The sequence below is a fragment of the Rhea pennata genome, chromosome 16 (genome assembly GCF_028389875.1).
Source record: "Rhea pennata isolate bPtePen1 chromosome 16, bPtePen1.pri, whole genome shotgun sequence".
Lineage (NCBI taxonomy): Eukaryota > Metazoa > Chordata > Aves > Rheiformes > Rheidae > Rhea > Rhea pennata.
The window spans coordinates 5,521,203-5,533,238 of NC_084678.1; the positions used below are offsets into that span (position 1 = coordinate 5,521,203).

Here is a 12,036-nt window from a genome sequence, read left to right on the forward strand (position 1 = left end):
ACTGCAGTGGAAACAAGTTCAGTCAAACAAAAGAAATAATACTGGCGATTGCCACTAGTTCAGCTAGGACTCGGCAAATGAAATACTTTGAATACACGCGTGTGGGGCCGCCCTGCTTCCGCCACGTGACGACAAGCATCCGACGGCGTTCAGAAACGCCTCCAGGGACGCCGCCCCCCGGCCGCGCCGCGGGACCCTCGCGCGAGCCGTCACGGCGCGGCCACGGAGGGGAGCGGGGCTCCCGCGCCGCCCCTTGGGCCGCGCCGCGGGACCCTCGCGCGAGCCGTCACGGCGCGGCCACGGAGGGGAGCGGGGCTCCCGTGCCGCCCCCCGGCCGCGCCGCGGGACCCTCGCGCGAGCCGTCACGGCGCGGCCACGGAGGGGAGCGGGGCTCCCGTGCCGCCCCTTGGGCCGCGCCGCGGGACCCTCGCGCGAGCCGTCACGGCGCGGCCACGGAGGGGAGCGGGGCTCCCGTGCCGCCCCCCGGCCGCACTGCGGGACCCTCGCGCGAGCCGTCACGGCGCGGCCACGGAGGGGAGCGGGGCTCCCGTGCCGCCCCTTGGGCCGCGCCGCGGGACCCTCGCACGAGCCGTCACGGTGCGGCCACGGAGGGGAGCGGGGCTCCCGTGCCGCCCCCCGGCCGCGCCGCGGGACCCTCGCGCGAGCCGTCACGGCGCGGCCACGGAGGGGAGCGGGGCTCCCGTGCCGCCCCCCGGCCGCGCCGCGGGACCCTCGCGCGAGCCGTCACGGCGCGGCCACGGAGGGGAGCGGGGCTCCCGCGCCGCCCCCCGGCCGCACCGCGGGACCCTCGCGCGAGCCGTCACGGCGCGGCCACGGAGGGGAGCGGGGCTCCCGTGCCGCCCCTTGGGCCGCGCCGCGGGACCCTCGCGCGAGCCGTCACGGCGCGGCCACGGAGGGGAGCGGGGCTCCCGTGCCGTCCCTTGGGCCGCGCCGCGGGACCCTCGCGCGAGCCGTCACGGCGCGGCCACGGAGGGGAGCGGGGCTCCCGTGCCGCCCCTTGGGCCGCGCCGCGGGACCCTCGCGCGAGCCGTCACGGCGCGGCCACGGAGGGGAGCGGGGCTCCCGCGCTGCCCCTTGGGCCGCGCCGCGGGACCCTCGCGCGAGCGCGCGGCTCGGCACCCGCCGCCGCGAGCCGCCGCACACGCTCCCGCGCGCCGACCTCCTCGTTTCGGCCGGACGCGGCTCGGTGTTTGTTCTGGTCGATGTTTTTAATCGGACGCTTTCACACAGAGCCCTCCGGAAAGGAGTTTCGTTCGTGTGGCCAGGTCTGACTAGCAACCTCCGATTAGAGTCTTTCCTCAGTTATCCCTTCTTACATTGGTTTTGTAAAAATAATCGCCAGCAAAAAGCACGCTTGCCTCGCCCTCATCGACGGTAAGCCGGGCGGCCGCGCGTCGCCAGCGGCACTGCACGGGACAGGCCCCGCTTTTCAAACGCCGCGTTTGAAAGAAGGCGGAGGCGGCTTCCCTCCATCACGGACAGCAAAACTGTTTTTGCTGGACACTGTGTGTGTTGCGCGGGCGTATTTGACTGCCCCCATTAATTACAGGATGCCAGCTTCGCACCACATCCGGCCTCTTACACGCATCCTCCTTCATTCTTCAGAGGAAACTGCAGTATCTGAAGAGCAAAACTCACAGCTTACTCTGGTGATGCACAGCAGTCAGCAGAGGATCTTACCGAGGACGCCTTCAGTACCGCTTCGGCGTTCGACTGTCTCTCCTCCAAAACACGGATGAAAGGGCAAATCCAGAAGGAACAGATGTGTTCTACGATTTTCAAGTTTCTCCTCTCACCTTCCATCCTTATTGCCCAATTCCTGCAGCTTTGTTTGCAGTTTTTTAGTTTTTTTTTTTCTTTTTAAATAATCACACCCTTCGCAAATTCTGCCACGTAATGATAATTTTTGCTGGTTACCAACTCTGCTCTTAACACGCAGGCAAGTCTCTGTAGCGTCTCTTTTGCCTTCCAAATCCAAACGCTTTGTTTCGCTCATGCTTCCCTTAAAACATCCGAGGATAAGATGGGTTTTGCTTAATTATCCATTCAGCATGGGGATTGACATGGTACAGGTCTAAGAGGTAAGTGTCTGGGTCCAGGCAGTGCTCACCTATCAAAACAGAAATTCAGACTGAGGATAAAAGAAACACTGTTTTTCCTCACAGTTTTTCCTAAAACTGGTATTTGTTCACATCCATTTCAATATTACCATCATTCAGACATTTTTCTGCCAATCTGAAAAAAAAATGTCAAAATAAACGTTTTTAAGATCATAAGATCAAACTTTGACCTTTGTAAAATAAAAAATTTAAAAAACACTTTAATACCTAATAACTTTAACCCAGAAACTTTAGCACTCAAAGACAGTTATGGCATATGTTAGTGTTCAAAACCAGTAGAAGAGAGTGAACTGTTTCCATTCAGAAGGACATTTTCTTCTGTTGATACTATGAGAAATACCAAGAGGCATCCAAACTGCTCAAGTTGCTGATGGTTTACAGCCACAGCAGGGCATAAGGATTCATTTCCATTTTCAGACCCCCTGCTCCATTCTGGTGCTACGATCATATAACTTCAGCCTCCTCCTCATTTGATGGCATTACCTTACTTCACAAGAGGAAAGTAGTGACTAATTAAGATCATCTTGTTTGACCAGATGGTTTAAGAAATTTCCACCCACCAAAAAGCATTATATGTCTCTGATCAAGAATTTGGGACGCTGAAGTTTCCACCCTCCTTGAGAGGCTTCTTCTGAATACAATCCAAAAGTGTGCAACACTAATGCAAGTTCAAGCTTCAACCTTCCCACACATTTGCCCTATAAAAGCTTTGCAGTGATGGCAGACTACATGGACAGCACACAGGTGGTTTGGCAGATGCTGTTCACTGTGGGTGAGGTTAACCCAAGCTTTTTGATTTTTCTTCTAATTTTCAGGATTCCCTCCAAATCTGAACCTCCTTATAATTCCCTAACATGAATTAGACAAAAGTACTGGACAGTAAATTCTTTATATCTGTTATCACCTAGCCTTACCAATGTTGCCTCCCACTTCATACAGGAACAGGTTTGTAGACTCCACAGAGTTGTTGCTGCAGAAAGAAAACACATTAAAGCTGACAGATCTGTCAGAGGGAGGTCTGGCGGTTTTGTCACTTGCTTCTAAAGAAGTCACTCATGGTTTGGAGGCCAGCAGTAGTCAAGGAAGCTACAGGCTACAGCACAGCAACCTTGCTGATCCTCCTGCACAGGAAAACTGTTGGAACCGCCACCAAAATTGCAGGGGGCAGGGGAGGAAGCAAGGCAGATATTCCTCACTACTAGTGAGGTGCACACTGTATGTGGACACTAACTTCTCAGCAAGAAGACAAATGGCACAAATATCATATACCAAAGTAAATACCAAAGTCCATTGAAAGCCCCTTTCCTCCGGGCTGATGCCTGCTCAGGTGAAGCTCATCTGCAGGAAGAGCTCAGCAGCTGTAGCGGCCTGTCAGTGGGATGCTAGCTCCCAGCTGACCCACATTCAGCCAACTGCACATCCTCCCTCCACCTCTGAGCATCTCCCACATTCAGCAGAGGCATTAACACCCCATCTACTGAATACCTACATGTATGCAAAGGGGTAGGGGGAGAGAGTTTTTTTCAGTTTGAGGGGGTTTTATTGTTGTTTTGAGGGTTTTTTTTCCCCAAGTAAACATTGGGCAGAGGAGCTAACTTGGGAACCCCCTACTTTACACAGGCATGTTGGAAATGCTGCTCCAGGAAAGTAGTTTGTACAGGTAGTGATGTTTTCCCTCTAGGAGGGGGAGGAAGACTTTGTTTTCCAGGGCAGTGTTATTTCACTTTCCCTTCCCTTCAGGAAGGCTTTGGGCTTACTGCTAGAGTTCACCTGTCTTCCAGCAGACCAGAGACTAGCAAATTCCTGACAGCCTGGGTACAAGGATGGAGCTGCTCAGCTGAGCTAGTGTTTCCTTGCTCCACCCAATGCGCTGTTTCCAAAGTTGCAAACAGAGAGGTGGAGGACTGCCTCCTCCTTGCTCCCTGTGCCACCACCTCAGCTCCGCCACAACACAGAAAACACACAGCAGCAACACCGTTTTGTGGGTTGTCTGCCTGTTTTAATAGCAGGGAGAACCACTTACCACTTGAGGAGGCTGACGGTATTGACAATGTTCCAACCGTTCTGGCAGAGGTTCTTCTGAAACTGCCTCAGGACATCAGCAACTCTGGTTGCGTTGTTCAAATGCACCTCGAGCGAGTCCTTCAGGAGGAGAGAAGCGTGGACTTTCACGATCTTGGAAGGCTGAGCAAGAAAGGCAAAGCGGCAAAAAGGACAACGCGCTTAAATTTAGACAGACTCCCTGGTATCAACTAAAATATCACATTTCAAATTAGATTGGAGAGCGTAAAGAACCAAACTGCTGCTCAGAGACTTGTGTTTGTTTCTTACTCCACACATGCTACGCGGTGGAAGGGTTATAAAAGCATCAGGGTGAACATTATAAACAAATCAAGTGTGCCTCAGCACTGTGCTTGGGGCGAAAAGCACCGATCTTCACCAGAGCGTGCGTTGGTGCTCCCTGCTGTTCACACGCGGCACTGGCACTAGGAAGAGGAACACAAGCTTCAAGGAAACCAGGATTTGTCAAAATAAATTTCAACACACTGTTTTTGCACAAGTCTGACCAGCGCTTCCAGAATTCATTTAAAGAACATAAGAAATTTAGACAGTTAAATTGTATTATACACACTACCAAAAATTTTAGAACCAGAGGTCGTTTTGAAATGGAAGAACTGGAATATTAGAGAACAGAGTTCCAGTACTGTTTGTCAAAACTATTTTCATTAACCCTAAAAGGACACTTTCAGAATTCTTGTGAAGAATTTGAACTAATTTACTCCAAACTGGAACAAGTCAATTTTGCAAACCCAAATCCTCTGCAACAAAACGGCGCTCAGCCCCACCGAGACTGTTCGAACAGGGCTACCAGTGCCTCACAACTACTGAGGCATCTATTCCACTGCATAAGCGGCAACTGTCCTCTCCAAAACGACAGCACCTCCTCAAGTGTAACATGCAGCCTCAATGAGGCAAGGTTTAGGCAGGCATCACCTCAGTAGCCCAGCCTGCACGGGAAGGAGGGGAACACACTGGCTCGTGAGAACTTAGACTGCAGACCTGAAGAAGAGTCTAAGTCCTCAATGTATTACTTCTGCCTGCAGATTTCTTCTTGCTCATATCCCTGGATCATCCCAGCTGCACCACCACCGTTATATCCTACTTTAAACTCAGTACTGTATAACATACCCTAGCCACTACAAACCTTCACCAATTCAGTTAAAAGCAAACTGAAAAAAGCAAATAAATCAGAATGACCCCAAGAATATTCTCCCAGCTTTAACCCTCAAACAAATCTGGTACTAGCTGCTGTTAAACATCTGTTAGCACCAATATGAAAAAGATGGAATAGCACTTTTTCATTTATTAGGGAAGTTATTTAACTCATATTGAGTGAGGAGAACCTTGTTCTCAAACCCTCCCACACAGATCAGCAGCATTATGGAGGGAAGAAAAAAAAAAAAAAAAAAAACACCACCTTTTACACTACTGTAAGTCTAAAATATCTCTTTGGAGTTCCTGCTGAAAGCAAGTCTGCCTTTATCACAGCAGACACATCTGTCCAAATACACCAGACATCTACAGTCATGCAAAATCCACCCTTAGCACAAGGTGATGACATGCATTTCTGGTCCTGTTTCCCTCCCTTTCCTCCCACAAGCATGCGGCATCTTAACCACATATTCTGCTGTCTGAAAAGTATTTAGTGCACTGGGTGTTGGGATCAATTTTTTTTTTGCCACAAACTAGCAAGAGGAGTTTGGGAAGCTTCCTCTCGTGGTTCTGTAGACGTTCTGCCTCTTGCTTTATAAGAGGTAACACTGCTTGGACTTTCAAGTTCTCACGAAGGGACTTATAAGGAGAAAGTGCTCGACCCTGCTATGAGAGGGCCCAGTGTTTCAAGCCCTAACTTACCTCTGCCTGGTTCTTTTCCACCTTGTCTTTATCAGCATGAATCTTCCGCAACAAATTTTTTATTCGCTTGTCACAGAACTGGTACCTTTTGCTATTGCTCTCATTCAGTTTTCTGACTTGAGCTACCAAAAAGGAGGAGACCTGGACAAGGGAGAAAATAGAAATTAAAACAAATTGGGCAGAAATGAGTACCATACAACAAAACCCCTGTGCAACTCACCGTCCAGAGCAGATCCTGGTAATGGATCATCATCCGCACGACATCAGCTGCCCCCTCCGCCAGCTGTTTCTCCTTCCCCTCCGGGATCTTGTTCGGCAGCCCCTTGTGCATGAACAGGTTCGGGGCCATGACTGTGGAAACGTTCCAGAGGTTCATCTTGTTGTTGTTCTCCCTGGCAACCACTTTGCTGAGAAATTCAAGTAGAGCCTAAGGTGGAGGAAGAGATTGGACTTTAAGATATTCATTACCAGTAATACTCAGAAAAACTAGCGCGGTATTTACTGGAGAGACCACCTGATTAGCATCATTTCTAGATATCGAGGAGCAAATCCTGTATTCCAGTCAGGAAGTGCTGTGGTCAAGTTCTAATCTCATAAGGACAGCCAGCGCTTACAGCTCACACTCACTGCCCAGGCTTGGGATTTGCCTACTCCCCCTATAATGAGTTTCCATTCTGAAGTCAGTAAAAAAGGAAAAAAAACTCCACAAAACAAAAAAACCCCACCACAAATAACACGATTTACATTAATTATACCTCTCTTTACAAAAGCCATTAAGAGTTCCTTGAATAAAACCATGGAAGGATACTGTGTTTTTCTAGTTAATCAAAAATAGGTACAATTACCTTTAAAGTGTTTCTGTTGGGCTCTGGCAGAATCAGAATAAGGAGGTTTAGGGCTTGCAATCTTTGCTTCAGGTCTGGAATATCTATCAAGAAAGAACATGACAGAGGGTTGAAACCTCCGATGCTGCTCTTGGAGAATGGGACTCGCATTCCCAAGTCACGTATATTGCGAGCAGGGGGAAAGGCGATAGGTTATTGTAGTGTTTGTCATCTAAGATTTGAGACCTTGCTTTATAGAAGTAGCCAAGCTCATAGACATCTTCTGATGCCTGTTACATGTGTTTCAGAAGACTGATTTGTTTTAGTGAACACAGTCTACCAGCAAGTTTGGTGCCCTTGAAGGGCATTGAGAGATTCCCATCACATTTCTTGCACAAAGAGCTGTGGGCTCAAACAATTAGCTTAACACATTCAAAGCCATCGATTGAGACACAAGCCTCAAAATAAAGCGTCTGCAGAACGCTACATCACCTGGGACGGGCTGAGACCACAAACCCTGGCAACATGCCACAGCTCAGCATGCACGTGGTTATTTATCAAACCGTCCAGTTCATGGTGGCAACCGTGCAGCCAAATGACAGAATATATAATTCAAGACTCCAGGACAGTGTTTCTATACCGTTTTTTTTTTTTTTTTTAAATATAACCTATTCTTGGAGACTAAGACTCAGATTGGTGCACTACAGCATTTATTACACTCAGCACAGCCAGTCTGACCTGCTAAAATTTGTATCTTGCTCTGTATTCCCATCAGATCACAACACACCTAGACAGGAGAACCCAAAACCAGCAGAACTTTTTAAGAAAAGCATAAACCAGGCAACTGATACTAAGCAGCCAAAACAGGGACTCACTTTGTACAGCAGCAAAAGCAGGAAGATACTCTGCTGTCAGCAACGGAGCAGGCAGCTCTCTTATGAATCTTTTCAGTAGCCCAGATACATCATTCTGATGAACTTCATCCCAGCGAAAAAGACCAGTATAGAAGTCACTTTCCAGTTTCCGCTCTAGACTCTATGTTAAAAAAGAAATTTATTATGTTTTAAGGAGAAAATACACTGGGAATTCTATAGCTGAGTATTAGAGAGCAAACCATCAAGTGAAAAGATTGCAGAGTCTCTCCCAGATCCTCTGACTTCCCAGCAATGGACATTTCTAATTGTACTGGGAAAGCAGACAAGATAATTCAGTTTAAACCCAGTCTAGGTACTGGATCAGCAACACGCTCACTGCCTCCGACGATTTTTTTAACACTACCAGAGAGCTCATACCTTGATTCTGGTCTGGGACCCAGAAACTCTCAAAATGCCCTCAGTTTCAAGTCCTCTCTTTTCCAGACATGACAGCAACTATTAAAAGGGCAAAAAGAATTTAGATATCCTGATCAGAAGTCAGCCCTTCCTTATCACAGCCTCCAAAGCCTTCCCGGCTTTGAGGATCAGAAGTGCAAATAAAATCATTAGGGAACTTACTGCCTGGAGTAACAGAGGGACCTTGGTGCTGGGGAGCAGTTTTTGGTCATTTTCCAACAGAGTGTTGAGTGGAACTCCAAAGAGTCTTTTCTCTGCAACAGAAATAACATATGCTCTAAGTCTGTACCACCATTTATGCAGGTGTCAGGGATATCTCCACCACTACAGCCTAAGACTGCACTTTTTGTAAGCACAGACACTGCAGAAAGAGGAAGAGATGCTCCTACGACAGTTAGGAGGACAAGTACACTTCATAGCTGGACATAAATGTGGCACTAGGTCTTGACGTTACAACCCAGTAACTTCTACATTAAGTTCTGATTAAGGAAAAACACCTGTCACAAGGTTTCTTACAGACCTTCTCTGTTCCTACATTTTAAGTTCAGACCTACGAGAATGTCACAATTTAAAAAAGGCACGAAAATTACAACGATGCACAACAAACCTGTTGTTTTCAGTTTTACTGCCTTGTTTCTCTTCAGCTCAAATCCTAGAACATCACAGAGAGCCGTTAGTTCAATAAGGGCCAATGTGGGAATCTTCTTCATGTCCTGAGCAGATAGATCTCCAATCCTGGTCACTCCTAGTCTGCCCTTGGAAATCTTAAATTTCTAAAGAAAAACACACAAAAAGTTTTTGTGCAAGTAACACTACTGACCCTTTTCTTTCTCAAGCTAATTTGCATCCTTATCACTCCTTGCCACTACCCAGGCATCTGTTCATTCTCCTGTTTCAGCAGGAAACAAATGCCCAAACTATTCCTACTCCTACCCAATTCACAGTTGGAGAAATGTACCCTGCTTCCAACATTACTTTTGTAGTCATATCAAGACTCTTAAGTTAAAGACAGTCAGATGTCCACCTTAATCTATTTGAACTTTAGAAGTCCCAGCACATTTGTGGAGAAAACCATCAGCATCACAAGTCCAGTTATTCTCCTCTTTTCAGTGGAAATTGCCCAGATATTAGAATCACTAGTTTCCTACAGAAATACTTGCTCTCTTCTATCCTCAGTTATCCTTGCTCATCACTGCACTGAAAACAGCTTTGCCTGTCTAAAAATATCTGCCTCCTATAGACCTGTTGTGACACTATCCAGAGAGGATCTCAAGTTTCCAGGATTTGGATACGTAACTGAATCAAACTTCCACTTCTCCTCTAGACAAGAGGGGAGCCAGTAGGCTTGAATCGGAAAAATTCCTTCTGAGCTTACAGTTAGGGCATTTCCATCCTTTATCCTCCTAGATTCAGACAGGAACGATCCTTTGAGCAGAATAGCTGCCTGCTCCGAGTAGGCAACGTCCATGTTGAATGCTTCCTCTTTCCCAGGGTTTCGAACCATACAGGAGTAATCCTGGGTTTCTGCTACACAGGAAAAAAACATCTCTAAGTTTAAGAAGCCAGAAAGAACGAAGCATAGAAAATAAGCAAGCTAAAAGAACAGTTGTGATACAAATTGGAGGACCACCATTTTAAAAGAGATCACATTAACATGTGAGAGGGTTGTTGTCATAGCACAGTCCTGTAGCTGAACAACAGGGTAAGATTAACTCAAAGTTGTAATGCTACAGCTCCTGTCACCAAGATCAGTAGTAAGATGTGTACAGCCTCTAATTTAAGGGCATACCTATGGCTAACTTCTCTCTATACAGCTGCTTAAGGTGTTTACATGATTTCACTGTGCTTTGTCAGTGATTTATTTGCATCTTCTAATCGCTTTCCTGAAGAGGTATGTGAGTGGCAACTCCTAACACTACTAGACACAGGAAAAAGTCTACTGAACCTACAGCTGAGGATACGCATGTATTTAAAATCCACAAGCAAGGCCTTCCCTGACAGCAGCACCATACCACATGTTACATCACGGTAACGCAGTCTTTGCAGAGCCTTTAATACCGGTGCTGGAGCTGTTCGAGCTCAGAGCCTGGATTAGCAGAGCTCCCTTCTGCGCTCCAGTCCTGCTTCACGACCGCCGGGTTGAGAAATCACTGCAAGGCCTTTATTTGTGTGCTTATCGTTTCATGTAACGCAATAAAGCAGGCTTTCAAATGCACCTCAGAGTCAACAACTGAAGTATAAACATGCACTGCCCTCTTCCCTCTGGATTAAAGATCCATTATATCATGAACGACCCTATGTGTTCCTCTTAAACATGCATCGCCCTTCCAACTAGCTTCTAATCCCCTGCAGAATTGTCATATGGAAAATGATGCAGGTATTAATGTTGTCGCAGTAAGTGTAGGCTTGTGTGCAGACCATGAAAATGTGGTAAGATGCTCTTTCTTAGAGTATGCTTCTTTCCTTAATCTAAGAGGAACCCACTGTACATTAAAACTTCCTGCTTACGTTTCTGCACATTTGCAGTCTGTAGATTGTGCCATAACTGATCTGGTCTGGAGTCCTCTTTCTTTGCCACTGTTTCCTGAAAAATAAACCAGGACACATTTAGCTACACAGAGCAAAACAAAAGTTACTGCAAGCCAACCTGATTTTGGCAGAAGAACACACCTGAGAACATTGGCTGTTAGCACAAGAAAACACTGCTCAAGTTCAGGGCTACACGACTGCTCCAGAGTCACAAATCATTGAAAGAATCATAACTGGAGAACGTGGTAGGCATAGGGAAAACGCATGACTATTTCATAGACACTATTTAGGATAACCTCCATATCATTAAACCAATTGCTAGTTCTTGTTTTCACACAATCAGCACCCAATCCCCCCCTTATTTCAGGCATGGAGGGGCTAACAATCACTGTGCACCAGTCACACTGCATGGGCTCTCCCCACTGCCCAAGCTCACGAGTCATCTTTGCCATTTGGACACACGAGAAAGTGCACAGTGAATAGACTTCTGCACCCAAAAGCTTCCCTTCACCAGCTTTATAGCAACCTAATCTCTTCAGGTCTAGCAAGTGAAGAAGTATAAGGAGACATTCAGCAGCCAAGCATGCCAATAAGAACTTCTTTTTTTTTTTTTTTTGCTAGAACTAATAGAATATGCTTTCCTATGTTCTAATTACAAGAAGTTGGCAACTTTCTGACAACCTGCTCATGACACTGAATTGGGACCTGTGAACTAGAAGTTAAAACAGACCTATACAAAGTCATTGCAACCAGATAACACAGTTAATCTGTACAAAAGCGCCACTCTACATTTAAAGTGGGTGTACAACTGTCAAGCTTTCCAAGAAAGCAGAAAATTCATTTAGCACCTGCAGCTCCATTGTATACAGCATAAACCAAACACCATCAGAGTCTCAGCCCCAACACAGAAAGCTTCTGGTAGAAGCTCCAACAGCTTCATGCCTGACCACGGACATCGCAAGTGCTTCCATTCAAGTCACGGCTGAACCGAACTAGCTTTAAGCTAATTTGCTTATTACAGTTTTCTCCACAGGCAGACTCCGTTTGTAGTAAAAGCAGCATTAAAAGCAGAAGGGAATATGTATGAGAACTACAGGAACATTTAACATTCTGATCCCTGGGCACAGAGATAGGAAGTCAGTTGCAGGAATCATGCAAAATTTAATTTAATAGTTAAGGAACAGCTATCAGGTCTGGGTTCCAGGTCAGGAATTTCCAAGACCAGAGAAAAAACACTTTACCTTTCCATACCCATTTTCTCCGTCATGAACATCCTTTTGTGTGACAAGAGATTTC

The 12,036-nt window shown here is 47.0% G+C and overlaps 1 protein-coding gene across 4 annotated transcripts in view; it reads right to left on the reverse strand.

The window, feature by feature from the left end:
- Window positions 1-835: 835 nt before the first annotated feature.
- The window catches only part of ARHGAP40 (Rho GTPase activating protein 40), a 40,999-nt gene continuing 29,798 nt past the window's right edge, over window positions 836-12,036 (reverse strand). For 3 of the 4 annotated variants that reach the window (XM_062589003.1, XM_062589004.1, XM_062589001.1), the window contains exons 4-15: window positions 10,720-10,795; window positions 9,587-9,738; window positions 8,819-8,984; window positions 8,374-8,465; window positions 8,173-8,250; window positions 7,756-7,915; window positions 6,902-6,984; window positions 6,277-6,483; window positions 6,057-6,197; window positions 4,165-4,325; window positions 3,056-3,111; window positions 836-2,131 (exon numbers count right to left, since the gene is read on the reverse strand). In XM_062589003.1, coding sequence (XP_062444987.1) covers window positions 2,025-2,131; window positions 3,056-3,111; window positions 4,165-4,325; window positions 6,057-6,197; window positions 6,277-6,483; window positions 6,902-6,984; window positions 7,756-7,915; window positions 8,173-8,250; window positions 8,374-8,465; window positions 8,819-8,984; window positions 9,587-9,738; window positions 10,720-10,795 — 1,479 coding nt within the window. In that variant the 3' untranslated portion in view covers window positions 836-2,024. The remainder of the gene's footprint in view (window positions 2,132-3,055; window positions 3,112-4,164; window positions 4,326-6,056; window positions 6,198-6,276; window positions 6,484-6,901; window positions 6,985-7,755; window positions 7,916-8,172; window positions 8,251-8,373; window positions 8,466-8,818; window positions 8,985-9,586; window positions 9,739-10,719; window positions 10,796-12,036) is intronic. The other variant, XM_062589002.1, reaches the window with a different exon arrangement.